Source organism: Colletotrichum truncatum (assembly GCF_014235925.2).
Source record: "Colletotrichum truncatum strain CMES1059 chromosome Unknown Contig_0002, whole genome shotgun sequence".
NCBI classification, from domain to species: Eukaryota; Fungi; Ascomycota; class Sordariomycetes; order Glomerellales; family Glomerellaceae; genus Colletotrichum; species Colletotrichum truncatum.
Window position 1 is genome coordinate 6,705,245 of NW_027222399.1, and position 26,853 is coordinate 6,732,097.

The 26,853-nt window shown below is 49.4% G+C and overlaps 8 protein-coding genes across 8 annotated transcripts; 2 read left to right on the forward strand and 6 right to left on the reverse strand.

Moving 5' to 3' along the window:
* Nucleotides 1-68: 68 nt before the first annotated feature.
* Nucleotides 69-6,550, forward strand: CTRU02_204796 (filament-forming protein; the record flags this gene model as incomplete). Its single annotated transcript, XM_036721273.1, has 3 exons — nt 69-357; nt 444-5,858; nt 5,913-6,550. The coding sequence occupies 3 exons, from the start codon at nt 69-71 to the stop codon at nt 6,548-6,550; spliced, it is 6,342 nt and encodes a 2,113-aa protein (XP_036587257.1).
* Nucleotides 6,551-7,558: 1,008 nt separating this feature from the next.
* On the reverse strand, nt 7,559-9,356 carry CTRU02_204797 (cytochrome p450; the record flags this gene model as incomplete). Its single annotated transcript, XM_036721274.1, has 5 exons — nt 7,559-7,980; nt 8,066-8,719; nt 8,782-8,881; nt 8,946-9,065; nt 9,132-9,356. 5 exons carry the CDS (start codon nt 9,354-9,356, stop codon nt 7,559-7,561), a joined length of 1,521 nt encoding a protein of 506 aa, XP_036587258.1.
* Nucleotides 9,357-12,610: 3,254 nt separating this feature from the next.
* On the reverse strand, nt 12,611-13,818 carry CTRU02_204798 (uncharacterized protein; the record flags this gene model as incomplete). Its single annotated transcript, XM_036721275.2, has 2 exons — nt 12,611-13,683; nt 13,749-13,818. The coding sequence occupies 2 exons, from the start codon at nt 13,816-13,818 to the stop codon at nt 12,611-12,613; spliced, it is 1,143 nt and encodes a 380-aa protein (XP_036587259.2).
* Nucleotides 13,819-14,792: 974 nt separating this feature from the next.
* CTRU02_204799 (zinc-containing alcohol dehydrogenase) lies at nt 14,793-15,897 on the forward strand (the record flags this gene model as incomplete). Its single annotated transcript, XM_036721276.1, has 2 exons — nt 14,793-15,006; nt 15,056-15,897. The coding sequence occupies 2 exons, from the start codon at nt 14,793-14,795 to the stop codon at nt 15,895-15,897; spliced, it is 1,056 nt and encodes a 351-aa protein (XP_036587260.1).
* A 672-nt stretch (nt 15,898-16,569) lies between these two features.
* Nucleotides 16,570-17,536, reverse strand: CTRU02_204800 (Bifunctional pinoresinol-lariciresinol reductase; the record flags this gene model as incomplete). The annotated part of the gene is made up of 2 exons (XM_036721277.1): nt 16,570-17,451; nt 17,507-17,536. The coding sequence occupies 2 exons, from the start codon at nt 17,534-17,536 to the stop codon at nt 16,570-16,572; spliced, it is 912 nt and encodes a 303-aa protein (XP_036587261.1).
* Nucleotides 17,537-20,332: 2,796 nt separating this feature from the next.
* On the reverse strand, nt 20,333-21,038 carry CTRU02_204801 (uncharacterized protein; the record flags this gene model as incomplete). The annotated part of the gene is made up of 2 exons (XM_036721278.1): nt 20,333-20,755; nt 20,931-21,038. The coding sequence occupies 2 exons, from the start codon at nt 21,036-21,038 to the stop codon at nt 20,333-20,335; spliced, it is 531 nt and encodes a 176-aa protein (XP_036587262.1).
* A 2,112-nt stretch (nt 21,039-23,150) lies between these two features.
* Nucleotides 23,151-23,597, reverse strand: CTRU02_204802 (uncharacterized protein; the record flags this gene model as incomplete). Its single annotated transcript, XM_036721279.1, has 1 exon — nt 23,151-23,597. One exon carries the CDS (start codon nt 23,595-23,597, stop codon nt 23,151-23,153), a length of 447 nt encoding a protein of 148 aa, XP_036587263.1.
* Nucleotides 23,598-25,360: 1,763 nt separating this feature from the next.
* CTRU02_204803 (uncharacterized protein) lies at nt 25,361-26,815 on the reverse strand (the record flags this gene model as incomplete). Its single annotated transcript, XM_036721280.1, has 1 exon — nt 25,361-26,815. The coding sequence occupies one exon, from the start codon at nt 26,813-26,815 to the stop codon at nt 25,361-25,363; it is 1,455 nt and encodes a 484-aa protein (XP_036587264.1).
* Nucleotides 26,816-26,853: the final 38 nt, after the last annotated feature.

Consider the following 26,853-nt stretch of genomic DNA (forward strand, 5'->3'; position numbering starts at 1 on the left):
TCGGCCGCGATTCCTCTTGACACGACCGTCATTCGATGTCGATAAGCAGTCCCTGAGACACGATCATAATGGCAGCGGCCGTTGACGTGGGCTACGTAGCCAGCCACCTCGGCTTGGCTGAGTCGACTGTGTCGACCGTCACCACTGAACCCACCCCAGAGCTCGTCGCAACCCTTCTCGAGGCTGTAATTTCGAAAGCACGCGAATTCGACGAGCTCTACGCGCAAAAGCTACAGGTCGACATCGAGCTCGAGAGCGCGCATCACAGTGCCGAATCAAGATGTCAAAGCTTCAAGGCGACTGCCGACAAGGCCCTGAAGGAGGTGGAGGAGGTCCGCCAGAAGCTCCGAGAGGAAGGTTCGTGGTTCTCATCATATTCTGCTATTCTTTTAAACATTTTTTTTTTCAATACGGCCTCTCATTTGCTGACTCTGGGTTCACAGAAACGAAGCGACAAACGGTCGAGAATGAACTTCAGTCCTTAAAGTCGCGTGGATCCGACTACGATTCGGAAATCACCACTCTACGCGACCGCATCGAGTCCCTACAATCTTCCAACCGTGCGAACATGGCTCTCCTGGAGTCGCGCAACGCCCGTGATTCAGAGCTCTCCGAGGAGCTCGCCAAGCAGCACCAAAAGAACGTCCAACTCAACAAGGAAATCACCTCTCTGCAGCAACAAGTTCAGGCCGCTCAGGCCGCGGTGAGCAGCGCCAAGTACCGAGAAGAATCCCTTCAGCAACAGCTTGACCTTGCGCGACGTAACAGCGAATGGTTTGAGACCGAACTCAAGACCAAGAGCGACGAAGCCTTGAAATACCGCCGCGAAAAGGGTGCACGCATTGCTGAGCTGCAACGCCAGAACGAGGATGCCAAGTCCAACATCGAAGCCCTCAAGCGAAGCGAACAGCAGCTGCGCGACCGTCTTGACGCCGCTCAGGCCAAGGCAGAGGAGGCCCTTACAAAGGTTCAGCAGCAACAGGAAGCGTTTGCTCGCAGCGAAGAAAGCTACAAGCATGAGTTGGAGAGCAAGCAGAGGGTTGTTGAGATGACGAACCAACTTGCAGACAGCCACAAGAACCGTGTACAAACTCTGGAGGGTGAGAAGGAGGCTTTGAAGGAGAAGCAAGCCAACGAGATCCGCCGCATCCAACAGGAGCTTGAGAGGGAGAAGGAAACCTGCCGCACTCTCGAGGAGCGTGTTACTCAGCTGGAAGGCGAACTGGACGAGTTCCACGCTCGCATGGAACAGGGACCTCCCCCTGGTTCTGCGCCCCAAACACCCCGTATGAATGGATCTCTGCTTGGAAGACCGGCATCGCCCTTCGCAACCCCCGCTTCCGCACGCAGCAAGTCCGCCATTACCGCCACTCAGGCCATTGACGAACTCTACAAGGTCAAGGGACAACTGGCGGGTGAGAAGCGTCGCAATCAGCAGCTTGCTGAGGAGCTTGACAACATGATTGCGCTCCTCGAGGCCAAGACACCAGAAATTGAAGAACTCCAGAACGAGGCCGACACCCTGCGAGCCGAGATCACCAGAATGTCTGAACTCTCTCAGACAAGCTTTGAAGAGCGCGACGTCGCTAAGAAGAGCGCCAGAAAGGCAGAGAGTGCGCTGGCGAACGCCCAGGCCGAGTCCAAGATTCTTCGCACTCAGCTTCGAGACCTCAGCACGCAAATCCAGATGCTCGTTTTCAACATGCATGCTCGCGAGAAGGGTCTGGAACAGCTGACCCGGGAGGAAACTATCCGCCTGGAACAGCTCTCTCGCGGTGAGATCAGCGAGGGAGCTCTTTCCGACATGTCCGATACCCACCAGTTCATCACGCAGAAGTTTGTCGTTTTCAAGGATATTCAGGAGCTTCAAGCCAAGAACCAGGAGCTGCTACGTGTCACCCGTGAGTTGGCCGAGCAAATGGAAAGCGAGGAGGCTGTTGCTGCCAAGAACCAAGCTGTCGAGGACCACCAGTCAGTTGAGCGTCTACAACAAGAGCTCTCCAATATGATCGATGAGACCAAGTCATTGAGGACGACAATGGAGAGCTTCAAGGCTGAGCGTGACATGTTCCGCCGTCTCTTGCAACAAAAGGCAACTGCCGGGGAGCTTGCCTCTATCTTGGGCGGCTCTGAGGACGGCCAGCGCCAGCCGCTCGCTAGCATCGAGACGGAAGAAGGCGATGGCGTGTCTCCATCAGCCGCTCTCCGTGCTCTGCAAGTAGAGTTCGACACCTACCGAAACGACGAAGAGTCTGTTCGACGATCCTTGAGAGAGCAGATTGATAGACTATCCAGCGAGAAGAACACGCTCCAGGGCGAGGTTGCAAAGATTAGCAGCCAAATCACACTGGCTTCGGAGCGCTACGAGATGCTCCACTCCAACTTTGTCGCCTTGCAAAGCGAGAACAAGGAGTTGCAGAGACGCAACCAATCACTGTCTGAGGACTCTATCAAACAAGAGATCCGGACACAGCAGGTTGCGGAAGAGCTTGTGGATGCGAAGGGCCTACTCGAAAGCATCCGCAACGAGGCCGCCAACCTGAAAGCAGAGAAGAAGCTGTGGAAGGATATTCAGGATCGCCTCAATCAAGACAATGAGAACCTTGTCCAGGAAAAGACACGTCTTAACAACCTCCTGGCGACGCAACAATCGATGCAGAATGAGCGTGACATTTCTGAATCCGAGTATAGACGAAAGTCGCAGGCCAAGATCGACAGTCTGGAGCAGGAACTCACCGACACGAAGCGGAAGTTGTCGGAAGAGATGGAGGAAGGCAAGAAGCTTCAGCTCAGGAAGGAGTTCGATGCCCGCGAGGCCCAGAAGCGAATCGACGAGCTTTCCAACAGTCTCAGTCAGATTCGCGAAGAGCACGTTGCAGTTAAGACAAGTCGTGACCATCTGCAAGCTCGTGTCGATGAGCTCACAATCGAACTTCGCAACGCTGAGGAGCGCGTTGGCAGATTGCAGCCCCGACCCACGCCTCGTCCAGGATCTATGGCGCCGCCTGCTCAGACCAACGAAGACAACGAGGCCGAAGTCCGCGAGCTCATCAATGAGGTTTCCGATCTTAAGCGCGAGCTTGACATGGCCAAGATCCAGTTGGAGAATGCCAAGGAACAGACTGAGCAGTACAAGCAGCTCAGCGAACAAAATGAAGAAGCGTTGTCCGAGTTCACCACCTCCCAGGAGCAGTTTAGAGAGGAAATGGATTCTGCTCTCTCCGGCAAGGATGCCAAGATCAAAGAGCTGGAGCAGCGTGTCGAGGATCTGTCTACTGAGTTGGCAAACTCCAACAAGGAGCTGTCTCACCTTCGTGACTCTCAAGCCGAAGTTGCCCGCAAATACGAGGATGAGAAGACGATTCTGGACGAAGAAATCAAGCGTCTGAAGGAGGAAGCCGATCGCTACTCGGAGGCCGCAAAGTTCCACCAGCAGGACCTTCGCGCCCAGTCCGAAATCACTGCCAAGGCCCAGCAAGACTATGAGCAGGAGCTCGTCAAGCACGCCGAGGCCGCCAAATTGGTCCAGCAGCTGCGAACCGAGTACAACGAGCTGAAGAGCCAGACTGCGACTCTGAAGGCCGAAGCTGAATCTGCCAAGGTGGCCCTTAGCCAGAGCGAGAGTTCCTGGGAAGAGCGCCGCCAGCGGTTAGAGCAAGAGATGGCAGAGATCAAGGCGCGTCGCGATGACGTGAACGCCCAGAACAAGCTTCTCCACGAACAGCTGGAGAGCATTACATCGCAATTCTCGGCGCTCAAGCAGAACAGGGCCGCAGCGGCAGACGATGCCAGCGGCAACGCAGAGGGCGGTAACGACAGCGCTACCGATGGCCTGCGCGAACTCAACAACTACCTGAGACGAGAGAAGGAGATCCTCGAGGTTCAATACGACCTCAAGGTGCAAGAAGCAAAGCGCCTACAGCAACAACTCGAGTACTCCCAATCGCAGCTTGATGAAGCTCGCTTGAAGCTCGACCAAGAACGACGAGCACAGGCTGAGAGTGGCCAAGCTTCCATCGCCCACAAGGACTTGATGGAGAAGCTCAACGAGCTCAACCTCTACCGCGAGAGCAGTGCTACTCTTCGCAATGAGCTCGCACAAGCACGGGCTCAGATCGCCGAGAAGAACACCAAGATCGAGGAGCTGGAGGCGAAGGTTCAGCCTCTTGAGGCTAGGATTGAGGAACTCCAAACCCAAAAGGGCTTCTTGGAGGAGGAAATTAAGCAAGTACAGGAGGACCGTGACAGATGGCAAAAGCGAACCGAAGGCATCCTCACCAAGTACGGCCGCGTGGATCCTGCCGAAATGGAACAACTCAAGCAGACCATTGCCGACTTGCAAGCTGAGCGCGATGCCCTCAAGGAATCTGAAGCTCCGCTACGAGCCGAGATTGATGAGACGAAGCAGACGCTTGAGACGGAGAGGGCTAACTGGCAGAACACACGCCAGCGTATGACCGACCAATTCAAGGAACGCTCAAGGAAGATCACCGGCGAGAAGAACGAGGCCATCACTGCAAGGAACGAGGCGATCGCCGAAAAGGATGCTGCCATTGCTGAGAAGGAGCAACTCTTGCAGCAACTCACCAACGCGAACGCAGAGTTGGAGACTACGAGAGAGAATCTGCAGACTTCGACACAACAACGTACCGAGTTCGAGCAACAGATCCAGAACTTCCAACAACAGGTGCAAAGATTGCAGCAGGAAGCTCAGGCAAATGGCCAGACAAGCCAACCCGCTGTCCAGCCTGCAGCCGACTCAACTGGATCTGTGTCCAACGAGGTTGTCGCCCAGCTGGAGCAGCAACTCACAGAAATCCGGAGCCAGCTGGAGGCAGTTTCAGCGCAGAAGGCAGCCGCCGAGCAGGAGCTCCAAAATCTTCGCACACAGTTGCAGACTGCCATTAGCGAAAGAGACCAGGCCGTCCAGACTGCACAGCAGGCTGCCCAGGCGCAACCTCCGGCGCAACCTCCCGCTGAGGCACAGCCCACTCAGGCGGCCCCGACAGAAGCGGTTGCTACTAATGGCACAAGCGTCCTCTCTGACGAGGAACGTAAGGCCTTGGAAGAGAAGATTGCCGCCGCTGAGGCCAAGGCCGCTGAATACGAGCGCAAGGCCCAAGAGGTGGAACAAAACATCCAGCAAACAATCAAGGAGCGATCAGACAAGATGCGGAACGCGCTCAACGAGAAGTTACGACAGTCACGCGAGAAGTTTGAAGAGGAGTTCAAGACCAAGTTGGAGCAAGAAAAGGTCATTTGGAAGGCCGAGAACCAAGGCGCGGCCCCGAGCCAGCCTTCGGAAGAGCAGCCAGCCGTTGCGGCCACACCCGTCAAGCAAAAACAAGACCCAGATGCGGCCCCTACGACACCCATCACGGGCACGCCCGGCGGCTCAGGAGATCTGTCGCACCTTCCTGATGCTGAGATCCGGAAGTTCCTCTCGACCAACCCGACAGTGCGGAGCATCATGTCCTCTAACCTCAGAAAGAAGCTGGAGGAGCAGACCGCCAAGGTCAAGAGTGAGACTGAGACGACTCTGAAGGCCGAGTTCGAGCAGAGAATCGTCAACGCTCGTGAGGAGGGTCAGATGTTGGCTCAGAAGAAGTCTGCGCTGCAACTTAACATGAAAGATAGTCAGCTACGGTCTGCCAACGCCAAGATTGAGGTTGTATCCACAGCTGCAACCCAAACTCCTCAGAGACCAGTCGGTGAGGTATGGGAGGAGGCCAAGGTTGCCAAACCAGCTCCTGCAGCAGCACACCCGAGCCCGGCGAAGCCTGCTGCGAATACACAGCCTCGTGCCTCAATTTCCGGACCAGGCGGGGCACCAGCACAAGCTGCTGCAACCACAGCTGGTAAGTATTTTGTAATCATCCTTCAACACGAAAATGGTTCTAATAGCATTATAGCACCTAATGCCTCGGCCAACTCAGCGCAAGCGGCAGCTCCTGCCCAGAATGCTCAGGCCCAGAGTGCTCAGGCCCAGAGTGGTATTCCTCAACCAAACAGCGGAATACCTCAGCCTGGAAGTAGCCTTCCGCAAGTGAAGCGCCAAATCCCTCCTCCTTCGGAAATTAAGACGGCGGCAAACACCGCTGGCGGAAACCCATTTGCGGCAGCGGCGGCAGCAGGTGGTGCTGCCGGTCAAGCGCAGGCAAACCCCTTCTCTCAGTCGGCGCAGGCACAACAAAATCCCTTTGCCCAAGCTGCGCAAGCCCAGGCCGCACAACAAGGCCAAGGACAGCAACCGGCGACTCAGAACCAACCTGCCCAGCGCAGTGGCATTCCTCTCCCTGGACAACGGGGCGGTGCAGCTGGCCGTGGCCGTGGTGGAGCGTATGCGGCTGGCAACAGAGTGTCGAGTGGTGGGGCCGATAGAGGTGGACTGGGTGGTGGCCGTGGCGGGCGTGGTGGTAGAGGAGGACACGCCGCCGGGCCACTGAACCCGGGTGCGAATGATTTCCAGCCCGGAAACAAGAGACCCAGAGGGGACTCTGAAGCCGGTGGTGGAGCTGGCGCGAAGAGAGCACGAGGAGGCGGTCACTAAGTGGCCAGCCATGATTTACTGAGCAGATGTGGTAATAGGTGGTAGTTGCTTTTCATCTCGATGTCTGTATTGATATGGCTTGGCCGAAGGAGGTTCAAAGGCGAAGATGAACAGGGCAAACCCGCAGTTTGCCAATGTGTATAGCTACTACATACTCAAAATGGATTTCTTATGTCAACATTCACTTTCTCACCCTCCACGTCCATGGTCCCAACACTTGCCGGTTAGACCATCCTGCGAGATACTAACGAGTCATGGGATGTCATCCAGTTGCCTTGACAGCCACTTGACACTGACATTTTGATCTCATGATCCGTTGCCAAAGGGGAAGCTTCTTAGGTGTCCCCTAGGTTCTAGATCATGTCAGGAAAAGATACTCTGCCGTTCGAAAGTTTAATAAGCGGCAAAGAGGACTCACAAGATGCGCCTTGAAACAGTTTCAAGCAGCCGCCAAATCTTAATCTTCCAATTTAGTCGTAGCGAGAATTGCCGCAGACACTGGACGAACCGCCTTAGCGACTCAGGCGCGCCCAGGGGGGGTGTGTGTCTACTAGTAAAAATAAAAACTCCACCAGCGGCCCGGCCCCACACGGCGCCAACTCCGGCCCCTCCAAACCCTGCTTTTTGCAAACAAAAAAAAAACCTCGCCGCCGAATGATGAAGAAATTTTTTTGTCCAAGTCCAACGCCGTTCCCACCTGGTCCATAAACCACTTTCCGACGAATCGTTCCCAACAGTTCCAGCCAGCACTGGGTTCAAATCGCCCGGCTAGCTCAATCGGTAGAGCGTGAGACTCTTAATCTCAAGGTTGTGGGTTCGACCCCCACGTCGGGCTCAATTCCCGGCAGCGATTGAAGCTTCCAGTTCTCTTTTTGCCTTTTTCCATCTAGTTAGTGAGTGGGATGGATGCTCTTTTGTTGAATGAATCCTTAGACATTAATTATATCACATATTTTGCGTACGCTGTATGATAAAGTAGCTGTCTTCTCTTGTCTTCTATTATCATCCCTATAACATTATCTCAGGGTCTCTTGCCCTGCACCCGATGACAGTCTTGGGGTCCGGCACAAACCGACTCTTGAACATGCTTCCAGGCGCCTTGTCGCCCACTATCCTCCAGTCGTAGTTCATGATGAGATGAGCAAGCACAATCTTCATCTCGTTGCTCGCGAAGAATCGTCCCGGGCAGGCATGCATACCGTGCCCAAAGGAGAGGAACTCGGGACTCGTCGAGACAAACTGCCATCGGTTCTCCTGCCCCGGCTGCTCGCGCATGCGGAGGAACCTGTGACCGTCGAACTTGGTCGGGTTAGAGCCCCATAGAGCGGGATCGAGCGTGTTGTGCGCCGCAACGGTCAGGTGAGTGCCTTTCGGTATGTATGTGCCGTCGGAGAGGGTCACTGGGCTCTCTGCCCTGCGGTTCATGATGTCTTGTTACCCCGCTGTTGTCAGCTATCGAGTCGGTACGTACGTTTGCGCCGGGGGGGGGGGGGGGGGGAAAGAAGGGTAACTTACGTGGGCCGAGGATATGTAGACGTTGGCTTTCTTTCAAACAGCTGTCCATCAGCTTCAGCTTATACAGACTGCCCTTGCTCCAGCCTCCATCTTCCGTAAACACCCGCACGATCTCCTCCCGCAAGAGGGTGAAGTACTCCGGGTTGGAAAGCATGTCGTACATGAAGGCCGTGAGAGCGGACGAGGTCGTGTGTATAGCAGCAAATGTCAAGAATAGCTGCCCGGCAACGACGTCGAAATCCCTGCCCCGTCGCACGTCATCGATCCACGAGAGTGAATCCATGGGCTTCTCCATTCCGTCCCGCGCCTGGCGTCTCGCTGCGAGCTCTGGCTCCATGATTCTCCTCGCGTGTGCGATCTGGGAGCGGAGGAACTTGAGCATGGGCAAGAAGCGGTGGACTAGCGGACGCAGGAGGACCGGCCACGCTCGGAGGGCGCGGCCCGCGGAGAGGACTACTCCGGCAAAGTTGATGGAGACGGAAATCCATTCTTTGTTGCGGCAGAGCCGGTCTCCGAGGAGAATCTTTGCAGAGAGCCGAGCGGCGAGCTGGAGGGCTACGGGGAAGAATTTTACGTCTTGCCATTCTTTGGTTGTGGGGAGTTGCTCTTTGAGAATCAGGGAGGTCTCTTCGCATAAGCGTTCCGTTAGGTACACTGTCGTCAGATTCAATTAGCAAAGCTGCTCAGCTAAATCTCTGATAGCAGACTAGGCATACTGAGCTCCTGGTTGAGGTTTCGACGGATGGCTTCCTGGATGATGCCGTCTTTTAAGCCGTCTTGGAGGACGCTTAGGCCGGGGTACCGTGTAAGCCATTGCTACGGAGCTTGGTCAGCACTGATTTGAGGTGATGCCGAGCGTCGGTCTGTCTTAATTACATACCCGGTCTATGAAGCCTGTAAAGGTAAGTCGCTTGTCGTTGCGTATCTCCTCCGCCATGTGTGGGGGTAGCATAACCAAAGGACCAAATGGGGAGAGCACCTGGAAAGGTCGGCCGTTCGTCTGGGAAGGGATTAATCATGGTATCGCATTAAAGTCAAATCGTGAATTGTATGAAGAACGGCATACCTCTTCAAAACCATCCCGAAGGAGCTCCATCGCATCTGTGTTCCATCTCAATCTTGCTTTCTCAAACGACCATTCTCCATGTTCTTGACCAATGAGACGGAACCCTCGATACGGCCTGTCTTCTCGCCAGTACCAGCTCAACACCGCAACAGAAAGCACAACAGCCGCCCCGATGAAGGCAATATCATGATACCGTTCATGCAGTCGGTCAACAAATTTGTCCATAATGGCTGCAGTGAATGTCAGTTATGGAGATGAACATCCGCTGTTAGCTTTGCGGTCGCAGTCGAGGTTGAGTCAGCACACCCCACGAACTATTACTCCGAAGTCAAATTAGTCAATGGGATCACTGGAATCTCTAAGGTTCATCGGTCTAGGTTGAGAATCCAGCAGTGAAGGTGGGGGGGATGACGCGCTTCTTTATGTTGCCCAATCTATCCACGAAGCTACGAAGCGTTGGGCATGTGCTCTAAGAAAGTTTGGACCTCGGGGTCCGATAGAATTCCACGCATATTCGATTATCGACGAGAGCCAATTTGATTGCTGCGTCAGTCCGGTCTTTGTCGGGGTGCGACACCGCCTCGCTGGGAGTTTTGAAGAGGGTCCGCCCATTTTACCTGTGCTGACACAACTCCTCGAAAGTTAAAGTTGAGGCTAGATCAGATGGTTGCGCCCTTTCTCAATTTGCCTCACCACGCGAAGGCGAGGCATGTACTAGTAACGAGTATTATTTCCTATTTTAGTCGATTTAAGTCTTTTCTATGTACAGGCCAGCAAGTCATTCCCAATATTGTGTTCCTTCTCGCTACCAGCCTTATTTTGCCACCAAGAGACTGTCAGTTCTCTTGGTCTACTTTCGTGTTCTCCAAACAATTAAAGTTTCAATAAGGCTGCTATTCGTATGAAGTTGGTAGAGATTTACCTATATGACTCGATGGTGGTGGCCTTGTGACATCACTTGTAGAGCTAATTGATGGGCAACCTCCGAGCCGTATACCAAACATTAACCATGACAGAAGTGAATCATGTACGGATATATTAAGATGATAATGTGCTCGAGAATTGCTGTAAATGCCTTTATCTTACATGATTTTTCTCTCTCATGCCACCAATGCATGCGATATCCAAAGTCCCATTCATAGAGGCATTTCTTCAACACCTGAATCCATCATTCAGTTAGTTGGAACAAGTTCACTCGCCCTCTCATGACTCAGATTAACAGCAGCAGACAACGAACGACTCGTGATATGAATTAAAATATATTTAGAAATCTAGCATACACTTAGAATATTATTCCCCATAGCTACTGAGCTTTATCTACAGTTACCATAATGAAAATGCAGGCAGATAGGAGTCTATCCTATGCCTGCAGAGGAAATCAGTCAAAAGCGTGCTCACGATGGAAAATCTCAACAGTTCAAGTGGTAAAAAGAAGCTCAAGCGAGGCTACGAATCGGCAAATTGTTCTCAGGTTGTGTGATTACACTTTACGAGGAAGTAAAGTTACAGCACACCGCCCATTCATCAACGTGTTTTTGTTGAAACCAACTTACGCCCGCTACTGACTCTGAACCAAGTTGGGCAAAAGCACGTTGTTGTACTCCCACACAACTGTAGTGAAACCTGCAGAGAATGCGGCCCCAGTGTACCAAGTAGATCGATAGCCCTGAAGAGCTACCTGCTTCTGAATAAACCCAGCACGCAAGTCGCCCGCAGTAACTTGCGGGTGCATCTTGATAGCGAGAAATTCAGGGAGCTTACGAGCTGGGAAGACTTTTCGATGACAATCACGCTCTGGTTGTGGTCGCGCAACCACACAGCGGCATGAGCACCCGCGGCACCTCCACCGACAAAGATAACATCGCGAGAAATAATCTGGTTACCGCATGGATAGCTGAAGACCGCTGTGGCTTGAAGGAGGAAAGTGGCCGCAATATGCAGACTTGAACGCATCTTGGCTAAGAATGGATGCGTTTCTTCGTTATTTCTCCTGGGCTGATCTGGACTGTGACAATGGAGCTGCAACGTTCGATATCGGAGGCTTGCCGGAGATTTTATAACGGAAACCGGCAATCAGCCTAGGTTTTGCCTCGTACCGCGTTTGCTCGTCACTCCGTTAGTGGGTGAGCCCGTGGCAACTGCATCTGTCGCCCCTTGTGAAGACATACAAGCCAGGATTAGGAAATCTGACCATGGCATCTTGTTGGCGGTTGCAATGTGTCAGTAGTGACGTTCCATTGGACAATTCATGCTGCAAGCCGGAGTTTAGCATGAGACTAACTGAAGAACAGGATTGATCGCCGCCTGCAGTGAAATGCTTTTCGGATCTCGAATGCATCCTTCCACAAGCGTGGTGGCATTAGAAGTAGGGGCAAAAAATGGAGATTTGGCCCTTCAATCACAACTTAGGCGACGTTTTCCCCTCTGCACCCTACCTTTGTATCGAAATTAACAGACATACAATTGCACATAAGTAGCGATAACTAGTAATCAGTCAACGGGCCAAAACTGTAATGAATTCAGGACATCCTCGAGGTGGTCTGGTAATTATTGGCATTGCCTTAACGACGTCTTAGTAAATGCTATTTCTCCGTCATTGTTTGACAGTCTGTTAGAGCACACCAAAACTATTATGCGCTTACCTATCTTCAATTCTCGCTGAACGTGATACTAATCAAATATTACTGCCTTGGCTGTTACCTTGCAGTAAAGTTTCAAATGCAGTGATGAGTTGGTCCCGAGTTGACGTTGGCCTCCATCACCTGTTATCCTTCGATGCCATGTTGATCACTAATACTTGAAATTCTGGTAACTCCACCAAAATGCCATGTCCCAGTTTTGTAGTCAAAACTAGCTTGAAGTCTGTTGTGCTTCATCTGACAAACGGGCTGTACATTCTAATATCGGGTTCAGAGTTCCACAATGACCCTCGAGGCGGGTCAAGCGGACCAAGAGAAGGTTTCTGACCCCAAAACTCCACCGCGCTAGACCGGAGTTTGCAAGGTCGCTTTCAACCTCCACAACATCAATATTGCAGTGGATTATAAATGTGCCCATCGTCAAATTTTCCAACCTCAGCAGCCATAGGATTTCCTATGATCTCAACTGGGAGGGTGGCCGAGTTGGTTATGGCGCCAGGTTAAGGTCAGCTTAACATCTGTTTCCTGGTGGGGCAACCCGCGCGAGTTCGAGTCTCGTCCCTCTCAAGTTTCCTTTTGCCATCTTGCCAAAGATCTTTTTCTTACTTGGGGTTTATATTTTATCGATAGATCGGCCCAGAAAGAAATCTGCAGTGATTCTCAGATTTTGCATGGCTTCATACCCTTTTGCGTGGCTAGCCAATACCTTTGTAGTTTCGACCCTGTGCTGACTTGGAGAAAAACATACATGACTGGGCCGCTGAATGTTCATTGTCCAAGTGTGGCTCGTAACATACCTAGCAATTACTCTACAAAATTTGCCGACCTTTGTAGCCATGCTCAAGTGAGAAGTAAACCACCTAAGCTGTCTTCCTCTATTACATCTTTCCAATCAATGTCAACATTGAAATGTTGCTTAATGACACTCTGCCTAAAACTCCAAACCTTTTCCAGCGTGTCCAAGGCGCGTTGGATGTTATGAAATCTTCGTTTCTCCATCATCGCGATTAGACGACTGCGGACGACTTCAATCTGATCATCTTCATGACTTTCTCCACCTGCCATGAAAAGGGGAAACAGCAAAGCCGACTCTGGCATATCGCCAAGAGGAATTTGGGACACAACAGATATAATTTCTGCTGTCACTCTCCCAATTTTCACATCGACCTCGTCTGCATTACCGAGAACTTGCGATTCATTACTTATCGATTGATGCCGACAACAGCAGCGCATTTCTCTGTAGAGATAGATTAGCGCAGCATTACGATAGGCGGATGCAACGAGATTCAAGCCAGGAGATATGTTTGAGTCAGGTTGCCACACCAGTAGCTTTTCCTCGATACTTCGAAACGTATTGATATTAGTGGCGTTGGTGGGTTTCGAAACAAGCGTGCTGATTTGTGCGATGTACGTCAAGATCTCAATGCCGACACCCATGTAGGTGTCAATAATGCCTTTCATATCCCGCAGATAGGAAGCATCAATGAGGGGACTGGTGCCCATCGTTACACTGCCGAGGATGTCGTGATATGCAAAGTTTCGCAAGACCCAGCGTCCTTCCTGGCTTTTCTGAAAGGCGTCGGTTCCAAGGGGGCTACCACAACCAATTGCTGATTTGTGCCCCGCGGATAGAATTAGATGTTTAGCTCCAACTAGGTGCTGATACCAGGCAGCATAGTTTCCGTGACACACTTCGGACGTCAGAAGGACTAAAGCTGCCGCCACATGGGCCTCCCGGCTTGCGATATCATACGACGGGTTGGTAATGCTCTTTGCTAGCGCGGAGAGGGACCGAGACCGTGCAAGCAACGCAGTTGACGAATAGCTATCATCAAATTCCGATAGCTGATTTGCAGAGTAGGCAACCAAGGCCTCCGCAAGTGCTGGCGACTCTATGGCCATTGGCAGAAAGGCTAAGAAACTGACTCAGATATGGACTACTTCTTGATGAAGAGGGGAGTGTTTGGGAAAATCCTACCAGATGTGAACCCATTGTGCTGTTGACTAACAGTCAGATAATCCGCCAAGACGGATATGTAGTACCTCATCGCGTGTCTTTTCTTTTGTGATTCAGAACCCCCACCATCCGCGAAGTGGTTCCAGTCATGACATAAGGCTGGTGGGGGTGAACTAGAGATTGCCTCTTGCTGGGGCTGTATACTAGGTGAAGGGGTTCGACGACGAACAATTTGACGCCTGGGTTCTCGAACGCACTCAAGGTTGAGCCGGGCGCAGGATCCACATATGGGAAAGGTATTATCAATACACTTTTTGCGTCTGTACTTCTGGTTAGTCACATTCGATTTATGACAATAATGCAGAATCTCAACGGCAGTACCTCTGGCGGCATGTCAGACAGCCTGTCTTATCGTGTTTGGACCCAGCCCTTCGTTTCATTAAGGCATCACCGTGGCCCCCCATATCGGATTCTTTTAGGCTAGCACGAGTTTGGGAACAGTATGGCTGGGTTGTGTTCTCCGATATCCTATTGTGATCTGGTCCAGCGGACAGTCCGTCGAGAGCAAGTTTAATTGATAGAATGCAGGCGATAGTGTGGCTGAAACGCCCAGGGACAATGGCGTCTAGTGAATAACAATGCAAATGAGGCTCAGATTCGGCATTCCATACACCCAGAGGCAAGTAACATTTCAGAACGACGAAGCATATCTCTCCATAAAAGAGGCGACGGCATCATGTGACATGACCCCGCACCGCCCATTACGCCAAATACGCCAAATACGCCGAACACGCCGGATACGCCAATGACGCCAAATACGCCCCAAGCGTTAGACGCGGTAGACGCGATGCCTCTGCCGCTTCCTCAATGAGTGTAAGTCGAATAGATACCAAAATGAGATGGCGGGCGAGCACGCCGCATAGCGTACGAATTATGTTCTTTGAGTAAATTGAAATTTGTATAAGAATGGCTTCTACCGCTGACAGTTTCCAAGAATTCGCAATCAGCATCTTGCATTCTTGTATCAAAGAAGATTATACGACGCGAAAAGTCAGTAACGAAAAAATGTCAACTTCAACTTTCAGTCAATATTGGTTGCCGGAGAAGAAAGGATTCGACTGCCTCACTCTTCGTCAAGTTCCGTACATAAAACCTAGTTTGGGGCAAATTCTTGTCCGAATCAAAGCAGTTTCTCTTAATTGGAGAGATGGTGTCGTTGCGCTAGGTACCTATCCTTTTCCAGGTCCTGATGCTGTGGTTCCGGGAAGTGATGGTGCAGGTAAGACAAGTGCTCTTGATGCGAGACCATATTATCTGATGATGTATAGGAATTGTTGAAGAAGTTGGCGAAGGCGTTACCGAATGGAAAGTTGGGGATCGAGTCCTAGCGAATTTTACCCAAGATCATATCGCTGGTCATCTTTCATATGAAATGAGTCTTTCACAACTAGGTGGAGAGTCTCAAGGACTCCTTGGGGAGTACTTCCTCTTTCCAAAGACTGGTGTGGTCAAGATTCCGGACTATCTATCTTTTGAGGAGGCTTCTTGCCTTCCATGCGCGGCTTTGACAGCCTGGAACGCACTTTACGGTCTTGTCCCTCTTCGACCTGGTCAAGTTGTCCTTCTTCAGGGAACCGGAGGTGTTTCGACGTTCGGTCTACAGATAGCCCATGCCGCCGGTGCAGTTACTATTGTGACCTCTTCATCTGATGAGAAGCTTCTGAGAGCCAAAGAGCTCGGAGCTACCCACATCATCAATTATCAAGCCAATCCTGATTGGGCTGCTGAGGCGAAGAAACTCACTGGAGGGCGTGGAGTGGATCATATCCTAGAAGTTGGAGGAACTCTCACTCTGCAAGCCTCGTTTGATGCCATTTCGTTCAATGGCCTCATTCACAGCATCGGCCACATCACAAACCCGGATCCTCTAGGTGCGGGTAAAGACCTTCGTGGTCCAGATGCTGCCTTTCTCGCTTTAGACCGACATTGCATCCTGCGAGGAGTGGTTGTCGGGTCGAGAGAACAGTTACAGGATATGCTGGCTTGTTTTGAAGCGAAACAGATACGACCTGTTATTGACAAGGTCTTTGATTTTGAGAACACTAGGGAGGCCTATGATTACCTGTGGAGTTCCAAACACACAGGAAAGGTTGTCATTAGAGTACCTTGAATGTAAAAGAACATTGCCTCTACTGTCCTGCTGTGTTAGCAAAATAAGGTAGTTGGTCGTGGAATCATTTTGCATCAAGATTTGTTTGCATTCCGTTCTCTATTAGAGCCTTTGAAACATTTGCTTCTTCATCCACGACGTGATTATTGTCTTCTTCCTCTCCGAATAAATTCAAAAGGTGCAATGAAGAAATGAATAATGACATCAGCACATTGCCGGGGCGTCCTATCTAAAGGATTGGGTCAAATTCGGTAACGGCAATATTCAGGGTGGAGTATCGTTGTCTGGTACAGGCCAGACTTAATGATGGAAACAAAGGAGGTTTGCATTCTGAGGGGCAAAGAACAGCTTGCATAAACTGTGCTAGGACAGGTGGCTGCATGATAATGCAACATACATTACCCCGCCCTGTGACATGCACAAAGAAAGGGAATGCGCGGTCAGCTTAACATGATCGTAGCAGCAAACAAACAAAAACTCAAATTTTCTCGGAGTTGCCTTAGTTAGCTAACATGTAGAATTGACGTTTATCTACTTCAAACTTGGACAAGTCATACAGTCTGACCTCACCATGTATGAGAACGACATGTGATACTTCGATACTCGTGTTGAATAAGTGAGATGCAATATTAACAGGTCTCAAGCGATACACGACAGTTACAAGTAAACGCCCTAAGCCTTTCTAAGCTCGCCAGCAATCTCCTTCATGAGCTGCCGGATGTCAAAGTCGGTGAGTTCCTGGACGCCCAGAAGTTCATTATGATCAGTCTTAAGCTTGGGGCTGTACTCCGGAGTGGAGTTTGCATAACGAATCATGTCGCCTATAACCTGGAAAGAGATATTTCCAGCATCCCAGTTCTTTGAAGCTTCTAGAAAAGCTTTCTCCGTATCGGTTTGGGTGATCTGCCAACCTTCATGGCCTAAGGCTTCTTTGGCGAGGTCTGCCATCTCTGCTTGGCTCTTGTATGTGTTGAAGATGTAGCAAATGCGATTCTTCGTCTCTTCCGATCGTAGTAGAGAGTTTATGACGGCATCAGCAACCGAAGAAAGAAGGGTCCAGTAGAATTTGACATTGCCGTCATTCATCAGGTTGACTTTTTTGTTGGCAAGGTCAATGTTCATGAGCCCGATCCTAAGCTTCCAATCTAGGAACGCATTGTTCGAGATAGCTGTGTAGGTGATTCTACCATCTGCTGCCAGGGCTTTCAAATGTTCGTGCGCCTCGGCTTTGCCCTTGAACACTGGCAAAGATCGTGTTTTGACATTGGTGGGGTCGGCACTGAACTCAGAGGCGATGATTCGCTTCACGCCGGCGGCAGCAGCAGCTTCCATAAGTCGAATGGAAAGTCGGGCATCCAGTGTCGAGGTTGCATCAATCAAAACATCTTGGCCCTTCATCGCAGTAATCAGAGCGTTGGATGAATCGAAATCGACAACTTGTGATTTGACACCCACGGGAAGCGCATTGTTGTCATTACGGCGCAGTACGGTAATCTGAAAATTACCGTTGGATACCAGCGCGTTAAGGAGTACAGAGCCGAGGCTACCGGTAGCCTGAGAATAGTAAAGTAAGTGATCAGTCTCTTCAAATTGGTCTGTATCAACTTACACCTGCAAGAGCGACGTATTTGAAGGCCATTGTTGGAGATTAAGGGCAAAATTGAACCGAGGTAATTTCTTTTGTAAGTTGGTTGTGCTTTAAGATGATGATGTTGAAGGTAGCAGTGATTGTTTTCCTTTTTATTTTCAAAAGAAAGGGCGCAAAGCAGACACTATATACTTTCATACTGCACATGATACCGGCCCAAGGATGACCTGTCTAGGTCTCTGCAATTCTGGTACAGTAGGAGCTTTTTACCTCCGAATCCACGGCCCGTAAGTTGATTACGACAAAAGAATGCGATTTTTAATACAAACCATCATGCTCAGTTGTTATGGGAAATGATTGGGGCTTCCACAGATGTTAGCTTGCAGTGGCTGTTGTCAAATGGGGACAAAATGTGTGTCAACTCACGAAATTCTGCCGCGAGCTTTGCCTTCATCTGAAACGTGATTAGTGCTATTAGGAATGTTCTCTAAAGATTATAGAATCATGACTGAGAATATTTGTAACAACAATGCCTAAAAGCCTATATGGGTCAAATGCACGGATGCAAAATGCTTCCACGCCCAATGAGAGAGCTTATCCAGAAACTGTACAGTCGAAATTAAGTCTCGTCCCGCTAACAACATAGCATTTGGAGAAAAGGCGGATACTATTAAGCAAAGTTAAATATCCGCAAGAGGCTTGGCAGCCAAGAACGTACAGCTTATATTCCAAACGAATTGGTAATATAGTATACCGCTTGATTGCAAGCTACAATCATTTGATGCCGATTCAATTCGTGAAGGTAGTTTTCTGGATCCGAAACGATGATTAATATTAGGTGTTATTCTTGTACACTGTGAAATCCGAGAAGCTAGTGTACTATGCGTGGTTTCGTTTTTCTAATCCAGCGAACTACATCATAACAACCTGGAAAGCTAACTTCGATCTGCCAGCTCACCGTATCGAATATATACCATAGCTACCATCCAAACTTTTTAACAAATCCTTTTGTCTAACATGTACCCTATGGCCAAAGTGCTTGCCGTCAGAGGCTGGCACGACTCTGACACTTGCTCACTGACGTAAGCGTGTGATGTCCGCTCCACCTTATGAAAATGAGGTAATCGAGTTGATCAATGTTTTAGCTGCATTATTGCGAGTACGATATCAAAGGCAGCTAGATAGAGTGCCGGTGACATAACACCGGCAAATCTTTCACTATCTATAGGCTTTTTGCATCAAGTGAGATTTATCACCAGCGACAAGCGCGTTAACAATACTGGTTTGAAGGTTGCCAATTAGCAAGAAGGATAAACTCAATAGTCTATTTCATTTCAAGTCATAGAAGTAGATTTGACAACTGAGCTAGTATGCGAGAATACTAAAGATGCTTATACTCGAGCGGGCATATGAAAAAGTAGGATTACTTTGTAGCTCCATCAGAAAAAGGTCGAACAAGCTTTAATAACCAATCTAGAAAATTGCAAATAAATTAAAAATGTCTTTACTATGTCCGAGCTATAACAATTGCGATTCTGTCAGCTTTCAAAATCCAAACAAATTCAAGTTTGAGCTCTGTGATCAACTGCCATAACCACTTCAGTAGAAACATTCATGTCTCTGTTCACTAATCCCTCCATTTCATTAGTGAGATGATAGTCTGACTGCATGTCGGGTTGATAAATGTTATCTCTTGAACAGTTCTCAGGATTCCATCATTCTACTCTACTAGTAGGTATAATAAGACATCTGGCTTACTGAGGTCTTCCAGCCCATTCCTACCGTGAGGCGCCCGGCGTTTCCTATTAGCAATTCGCATCCCTCTTCAGTCCCCTGGCCAATCAGACTGATTGTTGACAACTAACATTGTGGATTCTGCTAGGTGTCTTTGCTCATCGATCTAGTTGTGGAGCAATTGTAGGACTTATTCTGTGGACCGGCCTGACTTTAAGCCTGCAGTGGTCGTGGCTCCGTGGTAGATGCGCAGCTCTGTGGGGCTTAAATAAATGGTTGTGTCCTCCTTGCCTCCTCGAGTGTTGGGTAAAACGAAAAATAGCTTACCATATTTGCTTTTGCACGTGGAAAAGCGATCAATTCTTCCTGATACCCAAATACTTCCGTCTAAAAGATTGCGAACTTTCCGAAGCCACAGACATCCAGAGAGCATCCAGAAAGGGAAAATCCTATTCAAATGATCAATGGTTCAATGCTGGCGGAAATAAATGATTCATACGGAATTGGGGGCTTGTGGCATTGCTAAAACTACTTTGAGCTCTTACATAATGTGTCGCTGTCTTTCGTTGGTACCTGCATGGCGGCCCCTGTTCCTGCAGGGTTGATTCCTGTAGGGTCACCGTCTGGGCTAAGATGCTGGCACTTTTTGCCGACAAAAGTGTGGTGGTCTTTATGTTGCCAAAATGATTTGACTCCCATTATACAAAGAAGTTGGCAACCATGACTCCGTTTCAGCCCAAAAAGCTGGAACAAATGATGAGAAAGATGGCTTGTTCTATTACTTACCGCTCAATTTCACACAGTGATAGACTATTGAGAGACCGAGCGGCACAAAATATGTGAAGAATATATGTATTCTAGTACAGATTGTACTTTGAAGTATATACTAATGATACTTTACAAGTGAAAAGTAGCGGTGTCAAAATGTCCTCGCTCGCGAGAAACGTCCAGAGTGACAAGAAAAAAAAGTGTGTGTGTCATAAATGAAAGCTCCGCAAGTCAAACCCAATTTCGCAATCCAGCCGCAGTCTCAGATATTCCGTCGTTGAGACAAGTATAGTTGATGTATGCGCCATTGCTCTGCGTGTCTTGGGGCTTCTGGATGCCTCGAATTTACTCAAGGTCTTCGACATCGAAGGCAGCACCCTCCTCGCGGCGGTAGTGACCCTTCTTGTTGTCATACTTGTTTCCCTTCTTGTTGTCCTTCTGGTAGCCGTTGTGGCCGCCCTTCTTGCCGTCATCGGAGTCGGAGTCGGAGCAGTCGCCCTTCTTGTTGCGCTTGCACTGCTTCTTCTTCTTGTTCTTCTTGTCGATGTCAGAGTCGGAGTCAGAGCAGTCACCCTTCTTGTTACGCTTGCACTGCTTCTTCTTCTTCTTCTTCTTGTCATCGTCAGAGTCGGTGCAGTAGCCCTTGTTGTTGGTGCGCTTGCACTTCTTCTTGCTGTTGCGCTCCTCAAGGGCGTTGCGGGCGACGATATCGGCGCCGGCAATGGCCTGCGTACAAATGTTAGCCCAAAAGTCCATGTCCAGGATTGTCTGGATTATCAAAACATACAGCAAAGCCCTCATTGCGGGCCTGTTCGGTGAATCGATCAGTCAGCAAGTTCAAAACAAGAACAAGTTTTTGTGTAGTCACTTACAGCGATTTCGGAAGAGCGCTATGAAAGAGTTAGATATGTCTGGATCATCTAAAAGACAGCTAAATACTTACCTCGACCAGGTCGGCCTCGAGGGGCTCAGCGATGGGCACAGCCAGGGCAGCGGCGGCAAAGAAAGCCATGCCAAGGGTGGCAACCTGTCCGAAAGTAGGAATATGCATTTTGAAAGATGTTGACTAGGGAAGTAATGTAAAGAGAAAAGGAGATAGTAGCGAGTGTAAACTGTGAAAGTGGAATTGGTAGTAGTTAAGTGTGATGTGAAGAGTGTGTGTGATGAGGAAAGAAATTGAAGCCCTGGATGAGAAAACAGGCTGTGTTTATATAATGAGGATTATTTGCTGATGAATCGTCTTTGATATACATGGTGTTGTTATGATAGACGAACACTCTCGATGAACATCCAGATAAGGAAAGGCGTCCGTCCGAAGGTTTTGGGCGCTCGGGACGGCGCCATACCTGAGCCACGTGCGAAGAGGGACCCGAAAGTTTGGCCACGGGAATGGGAATCGACAATTGACGATCTAGACAAAGCGCATACCAGGGATGTTCTCCAGCTAACAAATCCTAGTTTGTAGGCTCTTGGGTGAAAAGGGGTAACGAACACTACACTGACAAAATGTAAGGAGACGTTGACATGGGAAAAGGTTGACCCTCACCAAGTCTCTTATAATTGCCCATGGCGAAATAAGTTGTCAATCAGCTCTGTCGCATATATCATCCGCATCTTTCAAGTTATGTATTGTAAACATTCATTCGAGTATCGTTGATTGCGTACCAGCTGATGGATCAATCGCAGCTGTGCTTCTACCCCAGAAAGTTACCATCGCTCAGCTGAACGGTGTCGGACCCAAGCAACCCCAACCGTGAGCCAAGCCGCCTGAATCACCAATGCGTGAGCTAAGTATGGCGGACACGCATTACATAAAAAAAAAGTCATGAGCAACTCAAGGTGGCGTCGATCTTAGGCCCACTGTCCGCGGCTGGATTCAGTAGCAGATCTCCAGCAGCAGATAGTTAGCTCCCAGCCGGCGCGGCGCCATTCCTCGAAATTCCCGTGCTGGTTGTTTCACCACTAGCCGCCCGAAGCAAAACACACGCTTCCATCTTGAATAGCTTTGACAAATAAACAGAGAAAAAGTACAAGCGATGGGATTCTGGATAACCTATTCAGTTAACCTTAAAGATCAGAGATCTTCGTGTTTGTACTAGTTTAGCTTGGCATACGTCAACGATGCCAGAGGAACAGGTATAGCAGAGGTGCAAAGTTTTGACCACGATAACTGTTGCCACCTCACTTGATAAATGTGCCGTGATAGTATATTGCTATTTATTCACTGTTAGGATGGTCAAATTATTCGATTGATTGATTACACTTATCGTCGACTAAACAGCTGCATCTGGTTAAAGGGAACCTTGTGCTCGGGAAGAGGAATGCGGGTGGCTTAAACTACGAAGAACGTTGGCGTTTATAGAACACAAGCACATTCAAAGCCTAGACCATTGCTGCGCCTGAACCTCCAACTATTTCTGGCGATCGCTACAAGGTTTCCCCGAATATCTGGTAATTCATGATGCCTTTCGCACGCCACAAGTGCCACCGGAGTGTTTGGTCCTTAGCTCTGACATCGGAGCAAAACACAGCAAACCACGTTTTTAGGAAGCCCATAACTTATTTAAATCAAGAAATGATCGGATTTCGTATGCTGACATGGAAATTTTTGATTCAAACCGAAACCTGTTGTAACACCGACCTAATGCGAAGTTCAGGGGCCAAGACCATGCACCGACCCGTCGCTGAACGCAACGGTGTGCCAAGCATTGTCGACCAAGCCTATGTTAGAAGTTTAAATCATGTATCTTGAATACCTATCCATTAGATCTCGTTGCTTTTATCTTGCCATTTGATGTTTAACGATCGCAGCTTAACATAACATGATGAAAAAAGCCCACTGCATTTCGCTGAACCACCTGCTCGCTGTGACATATCGATCATAAAAGATTGGCGAAAGTGCTCCGACATGATGAGTAGTCTGGCGAGATTGCTCAGTCCCAGGAGAGAAGTGATTACGTCAAAGGTATTTGATAGCTACCTAGTGAATAACAAGTTGAAAGCAAAGATAGCGAAATGGGGTTGAATTTTGGTAGAACCGCATTTTAAACACATAATTCTTCGCCACCTAGTTCTCCATTGACTGGCTATATATATAAATCGAATAAAAAACAAGAAGTACGCGTGGAGGGCTACGAATGAGTCTGTGTCCAACAGGGACAGCTCACTCCTGATCGAAGATGACGCGGAAGGTAGAATCGGTCTTGGTAACTTCGGCAGAGCCACGAGTCTGCGTCGACGTAACAACGTCGTACAAACGAGCGCCGCTACCAGAGTTGAAAGTGAGCTTGATCTTGCGTTGCGAATTGCGAGCGTCCGAATTCCACCAGTTGATTCTGTATTTTCCGTTGTTCAAGTTGGTGACGCTGACCTGAAAACTCAAGTTGCCGAGGTCGACTGAGGTCTCAGGCCATGCAACGGTTTGGTCGTAGAGAGCTCTGGCAACAAGGGCGGAAGACCCATGTAGAGGCTCCTCAACAGGAGCGCGGATCTCAACAGGCCCAACTTCACGTTCGAGGACGCTGATGGCTGCACCTTGGTCGACGAGATTGACCGAAGCAGGCAGTGAAGCTGCGAGGGAAACAAGACTGAGCAGGGCGAAAACGCGCATTTTGATACTGGAAAGATAATCAGATGCTATTGATGACGACTGTTGAACCTTAATGCTCGATGAAGATTGACTTAGACTTGATCGGCATGGGCATTGTAGAAATCTTATATACTAGGTATTGTAAAGAGTCCTAAGACGTACGAAGTAGCCTCTACTATAGTACGACTTACCCCATCCATTACAAAATAGGCTGATCGACTGATTTACCCGCGCGTATAATCACGTCATCGCTTTGGTGGAGGTGTATTCATCTAATGTCTGTGGGCCACTATGCTGTAACCTGCTATATTGAGAGTATGGCGTCTCCGTCCTGTAGTCATTTTGCGTGACAAAGCGAAAGCGAACTTCTTCGGACAGGGGCAAGGCAGGGTTTCGCAGGGTATCAGCAGTTGGAGGCGTACAGTTCTCGTAGTATTGTACTTGGCGGTGTTCGGACGATTTACTCGTTCAGACGGAGTGCCCGACCGATCTTTCAAAAATGTGCATAAAAATTGACATGTAACATCGGAACTGTGCACTCTTTACTGTAGCATAGCTAGGATTATCAAGATCAGGAAATGTCAAGACGTGATGCATGGCTTTAGGGAAGAAGAAGCACGTCACCGACAAATGCATCGTGACTGAGTTATGGGTCGTTGCTCAACTACGTGTGATGTTGGCAAGAGCCATGGCTTGAATAGAACAGCATACACCGCCGTTATTGGAAAAACATTTTGTAGTGAATTGGTTTTTCTGCTCGTAAAATACAGTCATATGAGGCCGTCTTGGTCTTTAACGTCTATTTCTAGGGGTGCAGAATTTACGCAGTGTTAAGATCGTAAAGGCGTAGGTATTGTAGACTTTCCTTAGTGCCGGGCTGACGAAGCAAGCCCTTAATTATGGTAGTGGACGTGGGTTCATTAGGCGGCGCTATTACCCGCAAATTGATATCTGTAATGCGACAGTGTGGACGTTGTCTACCCGGAACGCGATGTTAGAGCTAAGGTTATCTCGTCGTGTTCCATTATTGTGACGAAATTGCTTTGACTATGTAATACCGAATGTGACCGGTCGGAGCATACTACCAGATTCAGGCCCAGAGCGGATCCGTTGAAGACGAGGGGGATCCCTACATGTCAGCAGGTTGCAGAGTCTCAAACTATGTGTTTGCACAGGGTCAATAAGCCGTTTATGACCTAACTTTATGTGGTCAGTGTTAATTTCTCTTTGACTACGTACTGGCCAGCTCTTATGATTTCCCGCCTCACTGATGTCTTCTATTACATTGAAGGCAATTGGAAGATGAAAGAAATTGTTTTTGGGTACACGACAAAACTAGCCTGCTTCTTTGCAGATCTATCAAGGACTGGCGAGGACAAGACAGCGTATGAATACAATGACGCAAAATTAAGATAGAGAAAGTTCTTCTGGGAAACAGTTGCCGTTCCGCTTCTCCATTCGCCTCATATGTCAGGAATCCTGTTCAGACCCTGCTTTTTACAGAGATAATGTGTGATACGGTATGTTGAAATAATCTAAATTGATGTCGCGTGCTATTTATCCCATGTACCCACCCAATTCACTCATCAGTCCCCCGTCTTGGCTTGACATTTACATTTAACTCATATAGTACATTGATTTTAGGAGCTTCGTGTCCGACTGGGTGTTATCCAGCTGATTGAGACTGCTCACGCATCTCCCATCGCTATATCAATCTTGGTCAATGCAGCTTTTAAATCCATTCCCGAGTCAACTTGCTTCGCCGACTTTCGCCCAACTCCTCATTACTGAAGGAGCGCCGCAACGACAAATACGACTACAGCGACGGCAACTCCCACGTTCCCTCCGGTCCTCATGGCGTTGTCCTTCTTCACTGGATCACTGGCACTGTTGTTGGAAGCTTCAGTCCATGAGGTACTCCATGTGCTCGCGAATGACGAGGACGGGTTGCTCTTGATGGCCTCGTTGTCGAATTTTTGTACAACACTTGGCTCCAAAGCAGGCCCCGGAGCTTGAGCCAAGTACAGGCTGTCGTTATCATAGTCTACACCCAGGAAAGCCGCCTGTAAGAATGCGCGACCCAGCTGCCAAAAGCCGTATTCGGTGTCAATAGACTTGCAGGGGAAGTAGTTGACCTTTTCGGTCACAAGAGGGGGCTCCAGTGTCAAATTGAGAAGCTTGAAAGGGACTTTGACGGTAATATTGGTTGCAGTCTTGTCCGCAAAGACGAATGCGAGGTAGGACGGGGAGTTGACAAAATCAGAGACCGAGCCAGGGCGACTCGAGTTCCAAAGATAAAGGCCAATGTCTTTTCGGTAGGTCAAGCCTAAGTTGTTCGCAATTCCTTCGCAAATACCTGGAGGGAGATAAATGTACGGCGAAGCCGGGTTGGGAATCACCACAGCCGAACCTGCAGCACCTACGTTTTTGGCGATTTGTTGGCCTGTTTCTGTAGGATTGACCCAGTGGCTTGCAGACGGGGACGCTGGAAAGGATGAGAAGTTGCCCTTTTCGACACCCATGACCACATCGCGAAGGAACACCAGCGGGACCCCTTCAGTTATCCCAAATGAGCCGACGGGACCGAGCACTCTGTTTTGCTCATAACCGCCCAGGATGAGCGAGCCAGAGATGTTCTGCGCCACGCTACCTAGATGTAGCCCAAAGGCCAACCGGTCGATTTTTCCCGCCGTTTTCAACTGCTGAAGAAGAGAACTTCGGTTATCGTCTTCGCGGTGGGCTGATGTCTTGATGGATCCGAGGCCTAGCAATCCGGTATTTGACATGTAGCTTGACGCATTGCCTTCATTTTGCTCTTGCCAATCGTCCGCGGCGATGATACTGGCATTCACTTTGAGGCTATCGACGCCACCAGGTCCTGTTTTCAAAGTCATGGTGTCGTAATATTCGAATCCAAAGAAACCTCCATTGAGATATACGCTGCTGAACCATGGGTCGGCATTGCCTCTATGAGACCCTGTCTTGACGGCGGTTTTCGAATCCGCGGGCTTGTACAAGCCTTTGACCTCGGGTGTAAGCAGTTGAGAGGCATCTGAGCCGCTAGGGTATACTGCCGTGTCCTGTCCGTTGACATTTACGATAACGCCCTGCCAAGGACCATCGGGGCCGATTATCGACGGGCTAACTCCGGCACCTTGGTCGGTCGTCCACTGCATATGGACTTGGGCGTTGGTACCAGCGCCCGTGGCTAGCAGCCACAAAAGATGGGCTTTACGCATGAGGTCGAGCCGTCGCAGCAAGCAGCCAGTTTAGAATC